The 22,577-nt window shown below is 43.5% G+C and overlaps 2 protein-coding genes across 4 annotated transcripts; one reads left to right on the plus strand and one right to left on the minus strand.

Annotated features, from left to right (window-relative positions):
• Positions 1–52: 52 nt before the first annotated feature.
• On the minus strand, positions 53–12,496 carry LOC136476349 (uncharacterized). Of its 3 annotated transcripts, none has more exons than XM_066474143.1 (12): positions 12,345–12,496; positions 12,154–12,259; positions 10,674–10,749; positions 10,010–10,106; positions 9,420–9,522; positions 9,123–9,253; positions 8,707–8,884; positions 8,459–8,613; positions 8,001–8,210; positions 1,003–1,350; positions 772–898; positions 54–552 (listed from the first exon to the last, which is right to left on the minus strand). In XM_066474143.1, the coding sequence occupies exons 1-12, from the start codon at positions 12,453–12,455 to the stop codon at positions 401–403; spliced, it is 1,794 nt and encodes a 597-aa protein (XP_066330240.1). In that variant the 5' UTR covers positions 12,456–12,496; the 3' UTR covers positions 54–400. The 3 variants fall into 3 exon arrangements, with proteins under 3 accessions (XP_066330242.1, XP_066330240.1, XP_066330239.1); XM_066474142.1 differs by having other exon boundaries at positions 8,459–8,616; XM_066474145.1 differs by lacking the exon at positions 8,001–8,210 and having other exon boundaries at positions 53–552; positions 8,459–8,616.
• A 4,843-nt stretch (positions 12,497–17,339) lies between these two features.
• On the plus strand, positions 17,340–21,049 carry LOC136469038 (nuclear transcription factor Y subunit C-2-like). Its single transcript, XM_066467383.1, has 3 exons — positions 17,340–17,495; positions 17,594–17,672; positions 20,343–21,049. The coding sequence occupies exons 1-3, from the start codon at positions 17,340–17,342 to the stop codon at positions 20,975–20,977; spliced, it is 870 nt and encodes a 289-aa protein (XP_066323480.1). The 3' UTR covers positions 20,978–21,049.
• Positions 21,050–22,577: the final 1,528 nt, after the last annotated feature.

The following is a 22,577-nucleotide window of genomic DNA, read 5'->3' on the forward strand; positions in this document are numbered from 1 at the left end:
CAACCATCAGTTGTAAAGGTGATGTCATGTAATGTAACAGCAATAATAACAGGGCATGTCGTAGCCTTGCAATGTTCCGAGTAACAGATTGTACGTTGCCAACGTCAGTCAGCGAACGTTTTCATCACTCAATTCATTCATTCACTGCAAAGTTTTCCAGCTCAACCTCTTGTCATGCTGAGGTATACAACCCATCCATCCATGCTCTGAAAAAAGAAGACCTTTGGTTGCTTCAGCATCACCATCTCTTTTGGGGTTTAGCTTCATTCGTTATCATGTTTTCAACTAAACCCACACAGATTAACATCAGAATAGCAGATTCCTTCCAACCCATCAGCCCAGGTCGAGGTAGATTCCTTCCATCCGTCTACGCTGCTTCGCGTCGTCGTCGGCGGCTTCTTCAGTGTCTGAAGTGCCGGACGCCGGTGAAGACGAGGGCCACCCCGTACTTGTTGCAGCAGTCCATGGTGTCCTGGTCCCGGATGCTGCCGCCGGGCTCCGCGATCACAGCGATGCCGCTCTGGCACGCCTCCTCCACCGCATCGTTCCAAGCTGCATCATCATTCCGGTTCAACAACACATTAATTAGCTAATAGGAGTAAATAACAAACACTGTTTTTAGTGTTCTTCGTTGCATCCAGAACCATGTGCTTGCTTGCTTCAACGTACGGTTCACGAGCAAGATAAAAATTGATCGAAATCAACTAGTACTCGATAAATGCTTCAATTCCAATTTTGAAGCCAGCACTTTTTGGTTTCTTTTTCCCTTACCAAACGGGAAGAAGGCATCGCTGGCCAAAGCAGCTCCCTTGGCCTCCTCCCCTGCCTTCTTGAAAGCAATCCTCAGGCTCTCCCGCCGGTTCGGTTGGCCACTGCCCATGCCCAGCATGCAATTGTTCTGCAGAGACCAGCCATCATCAGGCACAGAATCAATAGACTGTACAGCTAGCTATATCGCGCTCCCCACATAACCTAAAAGGTATGCATGCGTGCACTACTGACCTTGGCGATCACAATGGCGTTGCTCTTGACGTGCTTGATGCAGAGGCACGCGAATTTCGCGTCGGAAAGCTCACTGTACCCAGGAGTCCTCTCTGACATTTTTGTGAAGGTGATGTCTTCCGGGGTCACATCGTCCGACTCTTGAGCCAACCAGCCGCCAGTCACCTGTCGCAGCGACAGCATTCCTTTCCCGCTCCTCTTCGCCTCCAGTATCCTCAGCGTCTTGGATTTCACTTTCAGGACCTCCAGGCCCTTCTCTGTGTACCCAGGCGCGACCACAATCTCGTAGAACATCCTTGTCCCGCCGTCAGTGGGGCTCCTGAACTCACGGATTTCCCTCGCAAGATCCTAAACATGTAAGTAAGTCAATGTGTCAACAAAAATGCATTATGCATAGTGGACAGCGTTGGAAGTGAAAGCGTCATAGTACCTCTAAATCGTAGATCAGGGGATAAATTCTTATTTAGATGGAGAAACTTATTCCTGTACTTCGCCCTAGCATAGTTGGGTCCATGGCGCCCCAGCGGCGTGGACGTCGGTGTCGTGGCAGCTCGGCGCGGTGGAGTCCAGTGTAGTGGTGATGCAGAGGCGACAGTGAGACCGGTGGCGGCTCAGGTCAACCTCGTAGATAGAGCCCTGGCCCCACCTCTTTTTATGGTGCTGTGCGACGAGGCCCACCAACCAAGGAGTGGTTGGACGCTCCCGATCAGGGTGTTGATCCAAAGACCCAATTGGTCGTTGGGTCAATTGGTGGAGATCAACCTAACATTCTCCCCTTGATCTCACCTTATTTCTTAAACTTAACTTACTTTATCTTGTTCCCATTTCATCACAGATCAGTGCACAGAGCGTGCCTCATCGTCACGGTCTGTTGCCATTAGATTAAATAGCTACAACACACTTCTCTGTTTTGAAACAGATACTCAACTAGGCCCTTAGTATCCAGAAATCATAGGCTTTCCTATAAACCCATGTCGACTGTGTGTTCTCTGAACGCACTGGGTGGTTAGCCTTTGGTAAGCGGATCCGCAAGTACTTACTCGGTACTTTTGTGCTCAATACTTTCAAAATGATTCTGGATTTTCTCATTTACAACATATACCTTAGTGTCAATGTGTTTGACAGCACACTTGACTTGTTGTCTTAGGAGTTAACTTTTTTTAAATAGTTATTGTTGTTGCCTACCATTGTTAAATCCAGGTACAAATTTCCTTAACCTCCTTTTGCCTGTTGCTTAAGCCTCATGACAAGCTATACTATGGCATACATCACTAATGACACCACAACTGTTTCTTTGAAGCTTTTCCACAATGCGAGTGTTGACAACTGCTGTGGATTTCACTACACATCTCGTCAAGACTACTTTTTATACCCTCAACTATTTAAGAGTACTTATTCTTTCTTACTCAGCATGAGGCCTATTATACTTTGCAAAATTGCAAGACATTCTCAACTCAATTCCAGTGATCTATCTCTGAACTAGACTTCTGCCAAAATATCCCGGATACATAAACTACGTCATAGTAAGTTCTTACTTGTACTTGTACACACATCAAGCTTCCAATAGCTGAAGCATATGAAACCATATTCTTTTGATCGATCTCATATCGGTTCCTAGAATACTTAAAGTTCCCAAAACTATTACCCTTGACTATAGGAGCAGGCGTCGGTTTACTCGCATGCATACTTTATTTCTTTAGAATATTTTCTAAGTATGCTTTTGCAATAGTCCTAATACCTCTTTTCATCTATCTCGGTGAATTTCAATTTCTAAAACCAAAGACGCTTCACCAAGATCATTCACATTGAAACTTGAGGACAAAACTACTTCTTCTCCAATAACAGATTAACATCACTACTAGTGAATAAAGTGTCATCTATTCATAGGATGTGGAAAATGAATTTTTCCATTCTTGACCTTCGCATAAACGCTATTGTCCTTCTCATTTTCTTTAAAACCCAAACTTTCTTATCGTTTCATCAACTTTAAATACTACTGTCTAGAGACTTACTTTTAACCCATAAATGGATTTCTACAGGCGGCATCCCATATGTCATTTTCTTCCACGACAAAACCTTTTGAGTTGTGCCATTTAATCGTTTTCATATAAATCTTCGTTGAGGAATGCCGTCTTTACATCCATCTGATGTAACTCTAAATCGTAATGTGTCATTAACACCATTATAATTCTAAAAGAATCCTTACATAAGACTGGAGAGAAAACTCTATTGTAATCTATTCTTCTCTTTGCTTAAAGCATATTGCCACAAGTCATGCTTTATATCTTTCTACATTCCTTTTGGAGTCACATTTTGTCTTGTAGACCCATTAACAGTCTACTGTTTTGGCTCTATTAGAAATTATTTCTAAGTCCTAAACATCGTTGGTACTCATCGAATTCATTTCAACTTTCATAGCTTCTTGCCATTTAAACGAGTAAACGCTTTTTATGGCTTCTTCAAATGAGGTGGGATCACACTTTATTTAAATTTCTTTACTAACATAGACTTTATAGTCATCAAAAAACTCGTTTACTAATTCTTTGAGACCTTCTGAGGCCTCAGCTACTAGCACTTTCATATGAGGCTGTTGTTGCTCTTCATTGCCAAGAGACAATTAATTCTACAGGCTCCTGTATAACAAGATCCTTATTTACATTATTATCTTCTTCGAAGAGCTAACAACAGGTGTTGTATTGGTCATACAACATCAACAGATATTGAGAAACTTGTTGCTCCTGAGTCACTGGAGTTGGCACATAGTCCATCTTCTCTTCAAGTCTTAGGTCTCTACATACCTCTACATACCATGCTCCCATAGATCTTCCTATCTTTTCTAAAGATAGTGTATCTTTAAATATCTTATTTTGGGTTTAATCCGTTAAAATCTCATATGACGCTTTAAGCACCACCTTAATATCTTTGAGACTGACTACGCTATCTTCCTGTCGGAACTTTAAAAGGTACAGGAATTTAGCTATTTCTCTACTTAGGGGTATCATTGTTGTAACCGTTGTACTCCTCCGACAGTCACATTCATCTTAATTAATCTTTATCTCACTCTTAATGAAGAGTATCTTTCTTAATTGATCTTTATATTTTTCTCCCCCTCGAAATATGGTATAAACTTTACTGACATAATTTCAATAACTATTCAGTAAGCCTATAAACGAGGAGACACTTGTAACTTACTTCATTCATATGATTGTGTCATGTAAACAAAGTTATTTCTTGATCCGTTTAGAAGTACACTTTCCTTAATTCACTTTAAGAACTCAACGAGGTCTTTCATTTGCGATACTTTTTGCAAGCCACACTTGCATATTTTCTTATCTTTTGGTTATTATTGACCATGACTATGTATTTCTTTTGTGCCAAGGTCAATACTGGGACAACATAAGAGCTACCCAAACTTCTCTCGCTATACGGGATACAAAACATGTGAATCATCATAAAACTTCTCCCGCCATGCTGGATGGACTAGCATAATTACTATGCCAAAACTTCTCCCTTGCAGGATATATCTATACGAAAACTTAGTCACGACGACTAAAACATTCACTTATACTTTATTTTTCAATTAAAATTTTTTGTTGGTTCCAATTTAATCAGAAAATTAATAAACTACTAAAAATTGTCCTAAACTGGCTTGACTCAAGCCTTTTCATTGACATACACCAAAATTGCAGCCCGTTGGCATGCAGCCGAGTGATATCATCGAATTAAAACATAAAAGGTGCTTCTACATCAATTCTATATCACCGTTGGGTAGAAAATAGAATTAATGCATAAAACTCATAAATTAACTTGAAAGACATACAACTACTCTTCAAAATTAAATTCTCCCGTCGGTTCGAATTTAATTAGAAGATAATCTACTTCATTGCAGCGGAAACATGTTAATAAAATTCATTCTATTAGTAAAGGAACATTTCTTGGTCCTTATCTACTCTCTGAAAAGTTGACTATGTTGGTGTGAAATTTATTAGAGATTTAAAACTCAAAACTTGAACTCATTATAATATTGTCATCATCAACGTTAGTCAGAAAATGACAATACCATAATCTGACTTAAACAAAAAATGAACTACTCCTCTAATTAAATTTTCTCGTTGGTTCCAATTTAATTAGAGGATCAACATAATCATAATTTATTAAATACAACTGCTCTTCAAAATTAAATTCTTCCGTTGGTTCGAATTTAATTAGAAGATAATTAACTTTAAACTTTACAACAAAAACTTAAACATAATTTGTGAATTTTACCCACAGGAAAATTCGCTTTTCTACTATTTTCTTTGAGCCATTTTTCATTTTCCAGAAATAAACATTTACTGGAAAACAAAAAAAAAGAAAAAATTGGGCTCAATCTTGACTGGTTCTCGGCCCAAGACGCCAAAAGCCGCCCGGCCCAGCTCCCTTGCACGCGCGCTGCCCGCACCCAGGCCGCAACCTGGGCCTGGGCCGGCAATGCCGCGCGCTCCCGCCTGGGCCGGTTGTTGGCCCGATCATTCTACACCGTCCGATCTAGATCGACGGTCATGCGGCCTTCTCGGCGGATCAAAACGGCGACGCAGCGGTCAGCACCCGAAACCCTAACCCATTCTCGTCCCCTGCCTCTCTCTCTTCGCCCTTTCTCTCTCTCAGTCCCGCGAGCGACAGAGCGCAGCCGAGAGCTCAAAGCGGACGCGACGCGGGGATGGTGGCTCCGTCGTGGCACCCCTCGCCGGAGCCGCGCACGGCACCACGGTGGTGCCCTTTGGCCCGAGCCTGTGGCAGAGATCGTGCGTCGGACCGGTGAGATCTCGGTGAACAACCCGCGCGGTGGCGGTGGTGACAGCGGCGAGGTCCAGGTAGGTCCCTCTCTTCACGGCGTCCTCTTGTCGGTTAGGGTTAGGGTTTGGTCAGACCCACTGTTCATCTTCCCCGCCTTTCGAGCCCGCACATCATCGTCTCGTCGGCGAGCAGGCTCGACTACCCGCGCGGCGTCGGAACTTCCTTTCCCCGCAGCGGCGGTGCGACGGCGGTGGAGAAGCCCTGGTAGGTCCTGCCCTTTCCATCCTTGGTTTTCTAGGGTTAGGGTTCGGTTAACCCTTCTGCCTCGATCCGAATTGGATCTTTCTCAACTTGTTCTAAACTGCTACTACCCCGATCTAGATCTACTCACTAGAAAAACCTTGGCTCTAGAGAGGTTGACCTGAGCCGCCGTAACCCACCCACAGTGAAATGCTAACCGATCAAGAGACGGTGCTGCCAGCATGGTTTTTAAGGCGATAAGTCGAGCCGCGGCGACCCGCCCATTTGAGTCGACTAGGCGTTTAAGGCGCGCGGCGAGGCGACGCCATATGATCATCTTAATATATAATGCTACTAAAATTCAGAAGCAAATCATACCTTAATATTGTCAAGTCTTAGCATATAATACCATAATAAATAGTGCTACCAGAGTGCTAGTGCACAACATAAAGTAGCAAAATAGTTCTCATCACTCAATAGCAACAAATTAGTCTCTAATGACATAATATAACTTAATGACTAGTGCTGCTAGGGCAAAACAAATATAAATAGCATAACTGCAGATCTGAAATCTAACGTGAGCATCATCTAGGGATGTTCATTTAAGCAGTTTTCCATCTCTACTCTAATTGCAGTGGTAGTTTTCTTGCACATCATTGTATCTCCAAAGCCACCCGCTAGATGCTTCTTCAGCCTTCTTATCCCTCCAAAAAGTGAGACACCACATAGAGTGCAGGCCACTTACATCTTTGTTTTGAAGGTTTGGCCAGTAGCCATACTTCCATCCTGGATCCGCAGAATTTCCCTTCCGAGCTAAATCAGTCCTGGGATCATAATTGCTGATGATGGAAGATGGACTTGCCATTGTGCTATCAGCTGTAAAAACAAAGAACTTGAGCACTTCCAGTCAGCATCTGTATAACAAAGCCACAAGCAGAGGAAAGACATGGAAAGAAACAGAGGAAGAGGAGGGAAGCAGAGCTGCAGAGGAGATGTGAACTGCAGAGCACATCCAAGTCGAGCAGAGGCAGTGCACATCCAAATCAAGAGCAGGGGCAGTGCACATCCAAGAGGAGTGAAGCTGGAGGGAGAGGAAGAGATGCTCACACGTACCTGTCGTCCTGTCCCCCGAGCTGCCGAAGGCTGGAATTGGCGGAGCAGCGCAAGGAGCCGTGAATCCAAGGCACAAATCAGCGGAGAAGAGGGAGGAAGACTCGAATCAAAGTAGGGGAGGCTCAAATCGAAGCAGGGAAGACTCGAATCGAAGCAGGGGAGGCACAAATCGATGGAGAAGAAGAGGCGGAGCGGCCGAGCACGCCAAGAACAGGTGAGTTTGCGGCTTTGCGCACGGGAGAGATGAGATAGGGACTTGCGGGAGCTGTAGGCCCGCGCCGTGATTTCCCCCGCGCGCGCAACTCCCGCGGTTGCGATTCCCGCGCGCGCGCAACTCCCGCAGTAGTGATTCCCGCGCGCGCGCAACTCTCGCGGCCAGACGTCGTCCGATTCGCTCGTGCGTCGTCCGCCTCAGGCCGCTCGGAGCTCCAACGTCGCCTAATCGCGCCTAGGCGACGCCTTTTTCTGCAAGGCGGACGCCATACAGATGCTGCTCGTGGCGAGGCCGACGCCCAGCTTAAAATAGCGCCTGGACGCCTAGGCGATGCCTAGGCGTCGCCTTGGAGACGACTTAAAAACCATGGCTGCCAGCGACGGGAAGCCGCCACCGACCTCACCGTCGCCTCTGCATCACCACTACACTGGACTCCACCGCGCCGAGCTGCCACGACACCGGCGTCCACATCGCTGCGGCGCCATGGACCCAACTACGCTAGGGCGAAGTACAGGAATAAGTTTCTCCATCTAAGTAAGAATTTATCCCCTGATCTACGATTTAGAGGTACTATGACGCTTTCAATGGGAGATCAACCTAACAGGAAGATCTGCAGCTTGTGTAGGAACATGGTGCTGGGTTGACACCAAAATACCTCATCGATCGTCATATTGAAGGCAACTATGCCGCCAAATGCGCTGACAGGGTCTCCTTTCACAGCCAACCTGTATGCTTCAAGGATGTCCGGTCGAGATGCTACGCCACACGGATTTGTGTGCTTAACCACAACACAAGTCGGGCTCTCAAACTCTGAGACACAGTTCCATGCAGCATCCGCATCCAAATAATTGTTATAGGACATTTCCTGTATAAGAAGGTGACGTATGTAAAGTTGCAAACCCCTGAAGACAAACATCTGTACTGGCATGGTACTCTCAAAGATTGGGAATATCTAGAAACGAGTTATCTGCTTATATGTACCCAATAAAAGGAATAATGAAGTTACAAAAGACCATGGAAGAAAAACATAGATACAAATCATTGAGTTAAAATGATTTTGTGTCCCATTTTAGTGAAGTAGTAATAACTAGAAAGGAAATCTGCTTATCTTACCTTTCCATGGTGTTGAATTGCTGTTGCAATACCGCCAGCATTTACTAGAGAAAGACTCTTGTCACCATAGAAGGCAGCCTTTTGATGAGGATTTTCACCATAACGAAGTGTAGACTTCACTGTGAGGGGCACAGTAAAACTGGGAGGAAATGTATCTGCTGCACAAGATCATGATACTGTCATATATGAAAACTGGCTGACAAAACTATTAGACAAGCATGACATTTGCCAAAAAAAAGTGCCAATACCTTTATTTGATTGCTTCCACAACCACTCTGAGACAGCTGAATCGTAAGAAGCAACATGTTGGAAAGCTTTCCATGCAAGTGTCCTGCGGAAATCAGGGTCATCTTGTTTCCTTTCTAGATATTCCAATAGAGCAGGATAATCTTTATGATCGACAACGACAAGAACGTCCTTATGATTCTGTCAGTCATAAGAAATAGATCACAAAGTAAGCAAACTGAAATCCTACAGCTATTCTTATCAAAGTGTATTACAACTACATAAATTTTGCATGCATAAATGAGTGGAAAATCAACAAATAATGTATTAGCATGCATGATACATTGTAAAATGAAATCAACTTTGCATGAATCCAGTGCATTCCTTTGTAAGTACTCCTATTAAGTATTTCAAATCACTAATATTCCAATACAGCTACCTTGGCAGCAGCTCGGATCAGTGTAGGCCCACCAATATCAATATTTTCAATGCCATCCTCAAAAGATATTGCACCTGTGGTGACCTTATCATAGAATGGGTACAAATTGACTACAACCACATCGAATGTCCCTGTGAACAAAGAAAAGGTCCTAGTCAACTTACAATAACACCCTTCAATGATTTTCACCTCATCGCATGAAACTTGACATGTCATAACATTATTTTTCTCGAACACGATGTCATAACATTATTACAATATTTAATAGAAGATTGCATAATGAACTTAAGAACTCACCAATGCCATGTTCTTTCAGTGCTTTCAGATGATGCTCCTGGTCTCTCCGCGCAAGAATACCACCATGTATACTGGGGTGCAATGTTTTTACTCTCCCATCAAGCTGAAATGACCCAAAGGGTTAGTGGATATGGAAATGTGCAATTTATACTGTTACTAAAAGCTCTCAGCATGATAGTCGATTCAAAAACACGTTTTTTCTGTTTTAAATAATCAGTGAAAGGGAAAAGGTTAGATTCAAATGACCAGGAACATCTAGTAAGCATGGAATTACAAAGTTGGAATTATGCAGTATTCGGACCAATTATTCAGACAACCACTTTGAGAATTGAGGAGACACATAAGAGAAGATTTAGAATGATACAGGACAATTGTTACATTTGATTCTTGATATACTTTTGAAAAATAGCAAGAGTAAAAGAGTTGCAACTATTACATGTTTTAAGAACCATTACAAGTAATGCATTTTGCAAAATTTCCAACAAACTTTGTTCAGGCATCACTAAACTGACTGTGATAACTGATAACAATGTTTGTAATAAATATATATTTTCCAAAATGCTGCAAAATTAGCATGAATTAGGCTTTACCATTTCAGGAAAGTGTGTAATTTCTTCAACTTCTGTAACATTAACTCCAGATGCTTCCAAACTTGATGCCGTGCCACCGGTGGAAATAATAGAAAACCTACGGGAACAAAATCTTCATATGAGTATAATAAAAAAATATATCAACATAAAGACAAATCTGAATCCATGGTTAATCTCATATAAACCCATACTTTGCTAAATATTTTACTAAATGCAATATCCATATATGAACTGTAAACCAATGAAAAACATGCACGTGGAGAGGGAAACTATCATAAGGAAAAATACTTTGTGAAAGGGTTGAGATAAGTTAGGGATTACTTCGCAATAATTTATCATGATGAATGATTATAGACACAAAGAAGGGCAGGCCTGGTGCAGTGGTGAGAGCTGTCTCACTGAATCACCAGGTCGTGGGTTCAAAGCAGCCTCTCTGCAGATTTGTGGGCGGAAGGCTTGCCTCGGTTTTTCCCTTCCCCAGACCCCACTCATGTGGGAGCCTCCGGCACTGGGTCTGCCCTTAATGATTATAGACACAATAATAAATAAAACACAAAAATACTTGCAGCCAACAAATCTAACATGAGCTAAAACATGCAACCGATTGTGGATTATACAATTCAAATTAACGGCGCATTAAATGACCAGAAGATCAAAGGGTTACCCCAAATGCTGAAGACCATTTCCAAGATTAGCCAGGTCTGTTTTATCTGACAACGATATCAGTGCTTGCTTCACTCCTGTAGATGTAGAAACTTATATTTAGTCCATAGTTTTTTTCAGAATTGATTACTAATCCATAGTACAAAATTTATCTGTTGATTTACGAATGAGGTAAGCACTGGCGGAGCCAAGGGGGGGCTGGCAGGGGCCATGGCCCCCCCCCCCCCCCCCCCCCCCAATGTTTCACAACAAAAAAAAATAGTAGTATGACTTAATATTTTTTATTTATATTAAGAGGGAGATTATATAAAATTCTTGTCATATATACCTATTAATATCTTCTAGATAATATAATCATACAAAACACAACTAGATAATAAAATTATCGCAATGAAAAAGACTGAGCCGGCCCCCTCTAAGTATAATTCCTGACGGCCGGCCCCCCCTGAGTATAAATCCTGGCTCCGCCACTGGAGGTAAGTGGGAGAGAGTACATAAATTTTATGGAACGTAAGTATGTAATGGATCTGAATCTATTTCTCAAAGTGAAAAACACTAGAATCCTTAATAAGATAAAAATTTACACAAGGCGCCAAACCAATCATATCTAACAGACTTCTGGATGGAACTCAAACAACAAGAACAAAAGGATATCATGAATACAAAGTGATTGACTATCATGTTCAGCATAGAGTGATGAATATTCAAGTTTGCACATATGTGCTTGAACTTTAGACTGCACCACCAAGGGGCCATTTAATCCTGATTGAGTAATGGCGCTGCATAAACATTGAGACCTTGGAGCAGCAAAACTCTATATGACATTTGACATTCTGATGGTCTTCAGCACACAGGTTCTATACAAACAGAACATAACTCTGATTGCCGGATGCTCTTAATTAAGGAAGAAAATCACACATAGATTGTGTCATGACTAAGGCCCTGTTTGGCAACCCCTAGGTTGGTAGATTATATAATCTGATAATCTACCCCCAAGGCAGCTTATGAGATTATATAACCTACATCTATAATCTGTCTTGTCTGGTTACCACCTAGATTGCCAGCTGAATTTTTAAAATAGCAGGTACAACTTCCCAACAAGCTGAACTTGTAACTGCTAGAACCATAGTAGTATAGTACTGAATCATTTCCAAACGCTTGCACATTAAGGCCTGGGAAGGGTTGGAGTGATCCCAAAGACCCAAACATATAACACTTAGGCCTAATCAAACTAAGCTCATGCCCAATCGCCACTCGATCTTTCAGAGGGTAATAAACTGCAGCAAGTGCAACAGCGACCCAAACCAGCAGCATCGTGCAAACACATTTGGTTGGATGTCAGGAAAAGCATATTCCTAGTGATCGCCACATTCCCTCTAAACTACTGAAGAGAGAACTGAATTTTTCTACTTCTACACAAATCCAGCTATCCACCAAGGTAGCAGTGCCAAACCACTAAACCCGAAGGCATAAGCACCCACCTCTGAGCCTCGAATCCGTCTCCGTCGACGCTCCAGTCTCCGCAGCAGCCATGGCGCGCTCTGCCGGGTGCTCAGCGGCCGAAGACAGCAGGGGGGCGCGGCGGCTCTGTAAGAAACCAAGCTGGGCCAGCTCACCAATCAATAGGTAGAAAGAAGGAAGCTGAAAAACAGCACGGGGAGAGAAGGAGTACGGGGCGGTGGGGAGCACGGAAGAGGAGCTGGGGCCGCCGGTGCGGGGGTGCGTGTGGGCCTCCTGCGGCGAGCTTGGCGGCGGCGGGAGAGGAGACGAGATAAAGCGGCATCCTCGTAGTTTATTGGCACCTTTTCTGTCGTTTTTTTTATCAGAAAACCTTTTCTGTCGCTTTTTCTAATGGGGGTGGAGATTTTTGAGGGCTAATAAAGCGAGGAACTCATCTTTCAGATGGGCCAAAAATGTCTGGGCTCCACAGGGCCCAAAAGAAATGTACTGGTCGAGTGGCCCTGCCAGGCTGTCACTAGCCACTGGGCTGTCAACGGGCCGAGAAGTGACATTTTCGCCTCTGCTCAACGTTTTTTTTTTTTTTTGGCGAGGAGCTCAACGCAGAAATTCGATAGAAATCATGCATAGTAAGTTTTACTGAAAGACGAGATAAATCATGCATAGTAAGTTCTTTTAAAAGGTCAATGGCTTACTTCTTAACATCTCAAGTCGAGTTTGCTTCGAGTGTGTCCCAAACTGAGTTTGGGTCATCAAGTGTGTTGTTTAGAAGTGCTATTAGCTATTTAGCTGGGCTTTAAGTTTGGCTCGCTTGTAATTCATGCTGATTCGAAAACAACGAGACTAATATATGAGCAAGCGCTAGCTCTAAACTTTTTTGACACCCCTAAATTCCATGACAATATTGTGGTGGGTAGTGACTAGCAATGAACGGTAATTTCACAACTTGATAAAAAAATGTTTGAAACGTGGATTTGCGAACTTCCCCTTGAGAAGTTCCACCAAAACAATAATGAATCTAGCCCTTGAAATTCATGGATTCGTTCGACAAGAGCGGGTTGAGATGTTTGGCTTGGAGTTTTAGGAATTAATTAAACTATGTTTTCTTAAATGAGTTAGTCCCAAACACTCGCCTAAAGGGCATCACTCATCTAAAGGACATCGGAACAGGCGACACATCACACATGGCATGAGATACCCCAGTAAGATCAACATACTCATGGCTTGTTTGGTTAATACTCAAGACAAAAATCCCCTCCAATCTCATTGGACTGGAGATTAACTCAAGGCCTAAAAAGAGGAATTGAAATCTATTTAATAAACTAAGCTATTTGACTTGGAATTTGATATTCCACAACTTTCTAAAGTTCACATATAAGTCTATCTCAAATTAATAAGATGTAGATAATGGAAATTGATTCTATATATCACCATGCTATGTTTCTAGTTTACAATTTATAACACACTCTTCAACTCGCTCCCCTACGGTAGAAATGCAACGCATAAGTATCTCTCGTATGTCTAACAATAATATATCATTCTTCTACAACTAAAAAGAACAAAGCGTGGACACTTTTTTGTGCGACTTTTGTTTCATCGCTCTGCCCCCCCCCCCCCCGTCTGTGCGTTCCGTGTCGCGCGACGATACGGGAAAGGAAGGAAACCTCGCGTGGCGTCGGTCTGCCCCATGCGACGACGACACTCGCGCGTCCCTCCCTCCCCCATGCGACAATTCCTCCGATAAAAGTGGAAACAAATCAGTCAAACAACGCAGGAATCAATTAGTCAATCAATCGCATGCCTGCTATCCGTGCCCACGCCCTAGCGAAGTCGCCACTACCGCCGGCCTCGCAAAGTTGCAATCCGCACCGCGCCGTTCGCCGCACCGCACCCTTCGCAGGAACCACCGATGCCTGCCGCCGCCGAGGGAGACACGAGGAGCAAAGATCTCATCCTCGCACCGCGCACGCCCTCTTCACGCACGACGCCAACGCCCGGCCCCGTTGCCCTCCCCCACCGGGACTCCCTCCATGCCTCCCTTAGGCCGCCGGCCGCTGCGCGCGCTGCCCTCCGCGCCACACGGGGCGGCGCCCTCCGACTCACCTGCTCCCTCACCCTCCCATTCGCCACCGCCCCCATGGAAGCGAGGAGCGAGGAGGTGTGGCCGCCCCGCAAGGCGCCCGTCCATCGGTGCCACTGCACCGGCCGACGGCCGTCTAGTAGGGTCATGGTGCCCTGTGGCCTACTGGCCTCTTGTGAGTGCTTGTTCTTCTCCATTCCACTACTTCCCCCCAATTCCCAAATCTCATTCTCAGTGTTAGGGTTTGGACATCATTAGAGAAGAAGGAAGATTGAACTGTAAAGGCTTAGGGATCGTGGATCTATCATATGTGAGCCTATAATTGAATGGAATCTGTTGTTATTTTTCAGGAATCTGTTGTATTATCACATCACCACGGAACAACGTCCATGCTCATCGCCCTGGTCAACTAGGGACTCAGCGCCTTGATAGATGGTATCTCAATCACCAATCACCATAGCAGCACATCACAGGAAAGAATTGATCGAACTGCAATTCTGTATTAGGCAAAGGTGATATGTGCTATTGCTTATTTTAATCAGGAATGCAGCAGCATGTGTGCCAATAATCAGTTCCCTTGATCTATTACACGAATGAACCAAACATATTTCTCTGATATGTTCCACGAAATCACAATACTCTGTCTTGGATTGGAATGCATCGGCACCTTGCAACTTTTGTTCCACGCATAACCACTGATCCGTCCCCTGGTATTCCACGCATAACCACTGATCTGTCCCCTGGTATTTGTTCCACGAATAACCACTAGTTTGTTCTTGGTATCCCCTAATCTCACGGGCATTATCATGGCATTATCAAATGCGCCATAGGCCCAGAAAATTTCCATATGACTGCTATCTATTGAGTTCATGGCATTATTCATTTTGTTCTTAATTCGTGTCATTAGCCATAAAAAAGGTTATACAGTACTCTAAGCAAGTAGTTCGATATGCCTATCTTTTTTAGCACTTGTGAATTTTTGGTAATGAACTTTCAGATATTATCTAAAGATGGCTCAACCTTCTTTCTCTCGCAGACTGATGCCAGTAATTGTTGATGGTTATTTCAGGGGAGTAGCTATGGACAGACATTTAAGGTAGCAAGCCTAATGTTTTGTGTCTATGGCAAGTTATGGAATAATAATGTTATATGGAACAAAAAATTGATAAACCTTTTACTTTATTTCAGGTGTGTTTCATGTTCTGATGGAGCAAAGAGTCAATTTTAGAAAAGTAGTGGTAGCAAGCCAGTGTTGAACCCCATTTCGTGCTTTCCTTTTTGTTTTTTTTTTTTGGTAATTATGATTTGCTTTGATTATTCTGAAGTTAGTCAATCCAGTAAGCGAGTCCTATTAATGGCTTTGTGATGGACCTATATAAGTTGGTAACAAACCTTAGAATATACTCAGCACACCAGCAAGGACTCAACAACTGATTACTAAACCAATGATGCTGTGATATTGGTCACTTAGATATTTATCAAACAATAAGTATTACTACACCAATTGATTTTATTTGGTTGACGACTTGGGTTTAAGCCATTAGAACACAAGGGTCAAGAGCTCAGGGCTCCAAAGGACTTGGACGTGGCTTAAATTTTCTGCATTGGCTTACAATTATTATCATGTAAAAGTGTTTTTGAGCTTTCCTTTCAAGGATATCTCATGGTTGTGCTGCATATTCATAATATAAGGATTTGTGATATACTGCTTGCCAACGCCCACTAGGTATTCACACCCCTTCTCTTCCCTTCCTTCTGTCTGAAACCGAGCAGCGAGCACCCGGACCCTATTCGGATCTGATCTAATTAAAGTTTATATATGTATTTGCCTAATGAATACGATGTTTTTTACAAAAATTATTGGGTGTACATGTGTACACCATGTTCTTTACTGGGTCTGCCTCTGGTTGCGATGATTGGTTTGTTGATTCTTTTAGGTTTATAGATGGCAGAGACGGTGTCCATCCCCTCTTTAGAAGGGATGGAGCATGTCAAGGTAGAGAACAGAGTCATTCTAACCAAGCCCTTCCTTAATGTCTGCAAGCAAATCTTGCCTGTCCTAGGTAACTCATCTGCTTCACTGTCAGCTGTATATAAACTTGGAGTTTTGAATGGTTGCAAACAGTTTTGTATTCCTTTATGCTTGTTTGGGATGGAATATGCAGGTCACATTAGTACTCATTTTGGTTCTTTTATTTAGTTAAATTGGATGAAAAAATTAAAATAGTTGACATTGATTTTATGAATGAAATTTATTTGCACTTTAACTGGACAAACAATCATCATAAGCAAGTGCCGCAAGCACGTGGTTATCACAGAGGTTCACATCCTTTGTTCAGATTGTGACGATGAAGATTGCTAATTTTTTTTTGTAAAATTATTTGCGACAGTTTTGGTCCATCCTTTTATTTGATGCTTCATTTGCCATAGCCTTGTGATGTCCAAGTGTATTCAAACTAATCTTTGGCCAACTTAATGTAGGTGTTGGCAGCTCTTGATATTGTTTGTCAAGGTGCTGATGTTATGCTAAGGAAGTAGCTAAATTAAGTCTTTGATGCTGAGCTTGGTCCTAACTCCTGACTGGTCCTCCAAGTTGAGGAGTTTCGACTATGAACTGCTAGCTGCAGCTAGCATCGGTCAGGTTGGTTCAGCAGAGAAAGTTATCTTATGTATGCTAAAAAAATGTTCACCAATTCTATTTGTATTTGTGAGTTTCGACTAAAAAAGTTTGATTTGCATTTCTTTGTATTTCTAATTCCTACCTCTTCTTTATTGTATTTGTGAGTTTCGTTCAAAAAAGTTTTGGTCAAGGTTTAGCATGTGGCACGGGTATATGAAGCAATGGCGAGGCCAAAAAAGGATAGACCCAATTAAATTCGAAATTTATTTGTTCTCCTGAATCAAAAGTACACAATGGATTCAGAAGATTTAGTGTTTGTTTAAGTTATTTTTCTATAAATCCTTTGATCGTAAATGAGGTCTGATATTTTTAGAAAACTACTGGAGAATTTAGAATATTCAAGGAGTCAATTTCATGATTTTTAATTAAGTTTTAGGTTTTATTTCTGTCAGTGTTTGCATTTGTTTAAGAATTGTTCCATCAACCAGCAAGTGCCTAGTAGTGAAACCATGGAGGCCCTGAAGTTTCCAGCATTCCAATTTCAGGTTGAGGGGATCATTCGCATTAATCCAGAGAATGACCAAGAGGAACACGCGAGGGACCAGTTGAACAAAGGAGTTGTACCTGAGGACATTGGTGTTCACTGCTTGGCCAGCATGATTAAGGTAGGACATCTGTCAGCTTGAAACAACCATGAAACTATGTTTAAATTGGACACGCATGGTTCAGAGAACTGAAACTTCTGTACATTTAAATTGGACAGGCACGGTTCATGAACTTTCAGAAGGAGTCCTCGATGGCCTCTCCCCTGAGCAAGTGCTTCAATGCAATTCCGAAGGGGAGTTCCTTGAGCTTGTGACGATGGCCTCTCCACATTCTGAACTGTAAACATGGATGTTTTGTAATTTATTGATTTAGTGATCATGATGCCATAAAACTTGCTTGAAAATACCTCATTTTGTGAATCCGTTCTTGGCCTCATAGCTGCTTGAACATGCCTCGTAGTCTTGAACATGTCTTATAGTCGTTATGCGACATTTATTATGTGATAAAAATATTTGGTTATATAATATGTGAGACGTGAATTTTAATAAATTTGATCGTTTGTTTATTTTTTACAAATTTTATCTTGTTTTATTTTTACGAACTTTGCCTTTTGGATTAAATGTCACTTTAATGTCGTATTTAATTTCACTGTATTGTTATTTTATTGTGTGATCCATATATTTTTAGTATAAAAATTTAGCTGTCCCATAATAACGTACGGGCACGCTACCTAGTACAAATATATTCCATAGACAACCATGTCTAAATTATTGATTATTAAAATGAATCCAATTCCATGGATCCGAACGAGGATTTCATTCCCTCCTCTTCTGTTTCGAATTTGGAAGTCGATACATGCTTCGATCCGTTTGGATCATACTAAACTTGCTACTACTGCACTAGTATGGACTACGGTTTTTTTTACCACAACTGCCGGCCGGGGCCCATCTGCCAGCCGAGCCTTGGATCCCTCCAACCATAAGAAAGACACACGCGCGGCGTGCGCGGTGAGGTGAGGTCTTCCTCTTCCCCCAGTCTCCGCGCCGCCGTCGTAGGTCTCCTCCGCCTCGACAGGTGTCGCGCGTGTTGCATGCATGCCCATCAACCCAACCGGGCATCGGCCTCCCTCCCTCCTCCGCGAGGTACGTACGTACAGTTCAACAACAGATCGCCAACGCCTGATAGCAGAGCGAGATGGGGAGTGTACAGCGCACCCTGTGCATCTGGTAGATGCGATCGCATGATCGGACCTGTTTCTGTTTGATGGATCACCCGGGGGGGTCAGCCTTCTGTGTTTGGTCGTCGTCGTCGTCGCCGCCGTCGTCGTTCATGCTCGCTCGATCGAGGCCATGGCGGACGCCTCCCTCTTTTCTTTTGGCGAGTTGCATTGATGCCTCTTTTTCGAGTGTAGTTTCCCTGAGGCTAGATATTTTAAGATAAGGTCGGATCGGAGCGCTCTGTGTTGGTTTTCAATTCGTTTGATATATCAAATTATAGTTTGCGATGACTTTGTCCTAAAGTCTTTTTTTTTCCTTCTAATTTGATCGAACTCTTATAAAACATTTACATGTGCAAGTTCAATTTTTTAAGAAAATGAAAACATTTCTGCATCTGCCGTCGCACACAGACAATGTGCAAGTTCAAAATGGTGTATCAAAACATATATATTTTACAGAGAATTTAATGTAACACATTCATTGTGCTGTAGATGTTGGTGTATTTTTTTTTCTATAGATCTGATCAAAGTTGCGACAAAGCCTAAGTGTAGTTTAGAATGGAAGGGAGTTCTCGCTAGTACTTAGTGCTTTCGTTTTTTTTTTCCTTTGTGGCGAGCATTTGTTGACCACATTTGCTTTGACTTTTTTATATATCCATTTAATATGCATCTAGTAGATATAATATATGTCTACATACGTAGCAAAATAGATGAACCAAAAAATCAAAATGACTTATAATTTGGAACGGAGCAAGTAGATAAGAAGGCTAATTGTTCCTTGTTTGCTAGCATGTTTTTCTACTTGCTTCAAGCACAATTCTCTCTCATTATTCCACTTGGTTGACCGCAAATTCTTAGCTTACCATCACTACTAGGGACAGAGTCCAATTGAGACAAAACTGGACTCCCGTACCCCTTGCTCCGTGCGACTTTACTGATCTCAACAAACGTGTAAACAATGTTGTTGAAGGGGTATGACTAAGCGTGGGCTGTGTGGTGGCCCAAAAGAAACACTTGATCAAGTAGCACTCGAAAACAGCTAGAGGTATGCATGGTCTATTGGTCTTGAGTAGCAACTCAGATTGGTCCACATGATTTTCTGCCACTGACTATATTGCTTTTACTATGTATCTGATGCATCTCTAGTGAATAGCAAAAACATATATAGGTAAATAGCAAAAACTACATATCTAGAAAGAAAAGTCAAAACATAACTTGCATTGGCTCTGTGTTGTTACTTCTTCATATGATTTGTTTCTTTCTTCACCGTGTTCTCTTACCGGGGACATTTTGTGTCAATGTACAAACCTATATATGATTCAATTTTATGAAATAATGCTTGCATCATCAGTTCATAACAGTTCAGATTTTGAAGTTATACTGAACTGTTTAATCTTCTGCAAATGACAGGCCCGATAGTAGTGCGAAGTGTGTGCGTGTGTGTGGTGGTGTGAGTGTGTTGTGTAGAGTACAAATACTACAACTTGTACACTAGGAGTCCAGGCTAAAAAGTAGTGCGAAGTGCATTTTGGACGACATGGATCACACCTCACAAGCCAAGGCAAACGAACGTGCCACAAATGGCGGTGACACTGATGAAACCCCAGCTAATTCATATGCTCTAACAACATACGACGACGACCAGCAACCTGTACCACTGGCGTCAGTGCCTCCTCCATCGCCAGCCGGCGGCGTCGCCTTTGTTCCGCTCCCAGCCTCCCTGCAGGCCGGTAGCGCTGCATCTACCCAGCCACCATTCCGCCGCCGGTGCTCTCGAACCCGCACGAGATCGCGTTCCAGCAGCTCCAGCAGCAGCAGCAGCACCGCCAGGAGGAGCAGCTGCAGGCGTTCTGGGCGGGGCAGCTCACCGAGGCCGAGCAGCAGGCGGAGGCGGGCGAGGTCAAGCTCAAGGCCCACCACAGCCTCCCGCTGGCGCGGATCAAGAAGATCATGAAGGCCGACGCGGACGTCAAGATGGTGGCGGCCGAGGCTCCCGCGGTGTTCGCCAGGGCCTGCGAGATGTTCATCCTCGAGCTCATGCTGCGGGCGTGGCTCCACGCCGAGGGCGCCAGGCGCCGGACGCTGCAGCGGGGCGACGTCACCGCCGCGATCCACAGCACCGAGGCCTACGATTTCCTCACCGACATCGTGCCGGAGGAGGAACGCTCGTGGTCCGCAGGGGACGGCGTGCCGCCAGCGACGACGACGACGACGGCCGTGCCAGTCATTGTGCCGCCACCGCCAGCCTACGGCCTGGCTCCGGTGAAGTCCGTCCCTTTTGCAACGTATGTCAACATGCAGCCTATAACGTACATGTGGGCGCCGCCGCCGCCGGAGCATCGCCACCAGCAGAATTCTGACGGTGGGCGCGACCAGCAGGAATGAATGGTGGTGACAGTACAGTAGTAAGCTAGGCCTCTGAGGAGTTGAGGTACTCCTAGTTCGGATGAAACGTTTTGTAAGAATATGCTTATTTTCCTGCATTCTGTGAGGGATTTTAGGGATGTCAACTCAGTTAAATCTTTTTTTTATCCGAGGCTTAATTTATCAGGTTTCTACGTGAGTGTCTGAAACCAGTAACTGCCTATATATGTGCGTTTTCTTCGTTTTGTGATACTATATACTCCCTCAGTCGAAGGAAAAATGTAATTACGGGAATCATGTCAATCAAACTACTCTAATTTTAGCCAAATTTCCAGTGAATAATATTAATATTTATGTCTCCAAACAAATATATTATGAAAATATATTCTATAGCTAATCTAATGATATTTATTTTGTATCATGAATGTTAGTGTTTTTTTATACAAATTCAGTCAAAATTCAAATTGCTACTTCTCAAAAAGCGAGAACTGTATTCTCGTGTGGACGAAGTATCAACATACTCCCGATAAGCTGATCTGACATGACTATTTTTCTAAGCCGGACAGTTACATGATGTATGCAGCTGCAATGGTTGACATTTGGTCAGGGAAAACCAATTTGTCTTGCTAAGGAGAAATGGCCTTTGGATACAGCAATCAGCAAGCCTCATCCAGAATGTACCAACGGCAACACCAGTAAGTAAGAGTAAAATACACCAGAGGTCCATTAACTTTCGGTGAAATGTCATTTAGGTCTGAAAGCATCTAGGCCCCTAGTTGGATTTCGGTGATTAATGTCAATACAAGATTACTATGACTAACGTGTGTTTTGCAGAGGCAATTAAGTTAGGTCATGGTAATGGAGATCGATTGGGCAATCGAGGTTGTCATGCCCCTACGATGGAAATCGTTTCGGTTTTCAAAGGATGGACGACAAGGTTAAGGATAACTAGTTCTAAGTGTCGATTGGAGTTGGAGAGACACTTAGAGTAGTTTAGGACTTTGTTTTTCCTTTGGCCGTACTATGAAGGGGGGTATGAACGAGTAGCTTGACCTAGTTGAGTCTAGTGAGTTAGGTGTGGTGCACACTTGTTAAAACTAGCTCTAGGTAGCTCCTATGAATGCCTAAGATCCTTTGGAGCAAACTTCATTCACATTTGTTCGAAAGTTGAAAGTGAATGGAGGGTCAAACACTGACCGGACGCTGGCTCCGGTGCGACCGGACGCTGGCCGCAGGGTCCGGTCAGTTCGTTTGACTGAGGTGGTTAAGTCTGTTGTGACCGGACGCTGGAGGGTCGTGTGACCGGACGCTGAGAGCTAGCGTCCGGTCGACTCCAGTAAGGGTCCAGACTTGGAAAAGTGTGACCGGACGCGTCCGGTCAGTGCGACCGGACCCTGAGGGTTCAGCGTCCGGTCGAGTCCAGTAAGGTTCCAGTAAGGGTTTTATGCGACCGGACGCGTCCGGTCAGTGCTGACCGGACCCTGCCAGCGTCCGGTCGACTCTTTAAATACTGGTTCGCGGGTAGAACTGACCGGAGCGTCCGGTCATCACGACCGGAGCGTCCGGTCACCCCGCAGAAGCTCATAACGGATAGTTTTTCAGGCTGCCTTATAAATAGAAG

This window comes from Miscanthus floridulus, chromosome 8, assembly GCF_019320115.1.
Source record: "Miscanthus floridulus cultivar M001 chromosome 8, ASM1932011v1, whole genome shotgun sequence".
Taxonomy (NCBI): Eukaryota; Viridiplantae; Streptophyta; class Magnoliopsida; order Poales; family Poaceae; genus Miscanthus; species Miscanthus floridulus.

What these genes read in the sequence shown, in the direction of transcription:
- LOC136476349 (XM_066474142.1), bottom strand. Translation starts at nt 12,455, where the DNA reads ATGCCGCTTTATCTCGTCTCCTCTCCCGCCGCCGCCAAGCTCGCCGCA. An exon ending in AATGGTCTTCAGCATTTGGG is followed by an intron (nt 10,107 to 10,673) that starts GTAACCCTTTGA and finishes TTGTTCCCGTAG; the next exon opens with GTTTTCTATTATTTCCACCG. An exon ending in TTACACACTTTCCTGAAATG is followed by an intron (nt 9,523 to 10,009) that starts GTAAAGCCTAAT and finishes GGGTCATTTCAG; the next exon opens with CTTGATGGGAGAGTAAAAAC.
- LOC136469038 (XM_066467383.1), top strand. Translation starts at nt 17,340, where the DNA reads ATGGAGGCCCTGAAGTTTCCAGCATTCCAATTTCAGGTTGAGGGGATC. An exon ending in GCTTGGCCAGCATGATTAAG is followed by an intron (nt 17,496 to 17,593) that starts GTAGGACATCTG and finishes TAAATTGGACAG; the next exon opens with GCACGGTTCATGAACTTTCA. An exon ending in CAATGCAATTCCGAAGGGGA is followed by an intron (nt 17,673 to 20,342) that starts GTTCCTTGAGCT and finishes GCATCTACCCAG; the next exon opens with CCACCATTCCGCCGCCGGTG.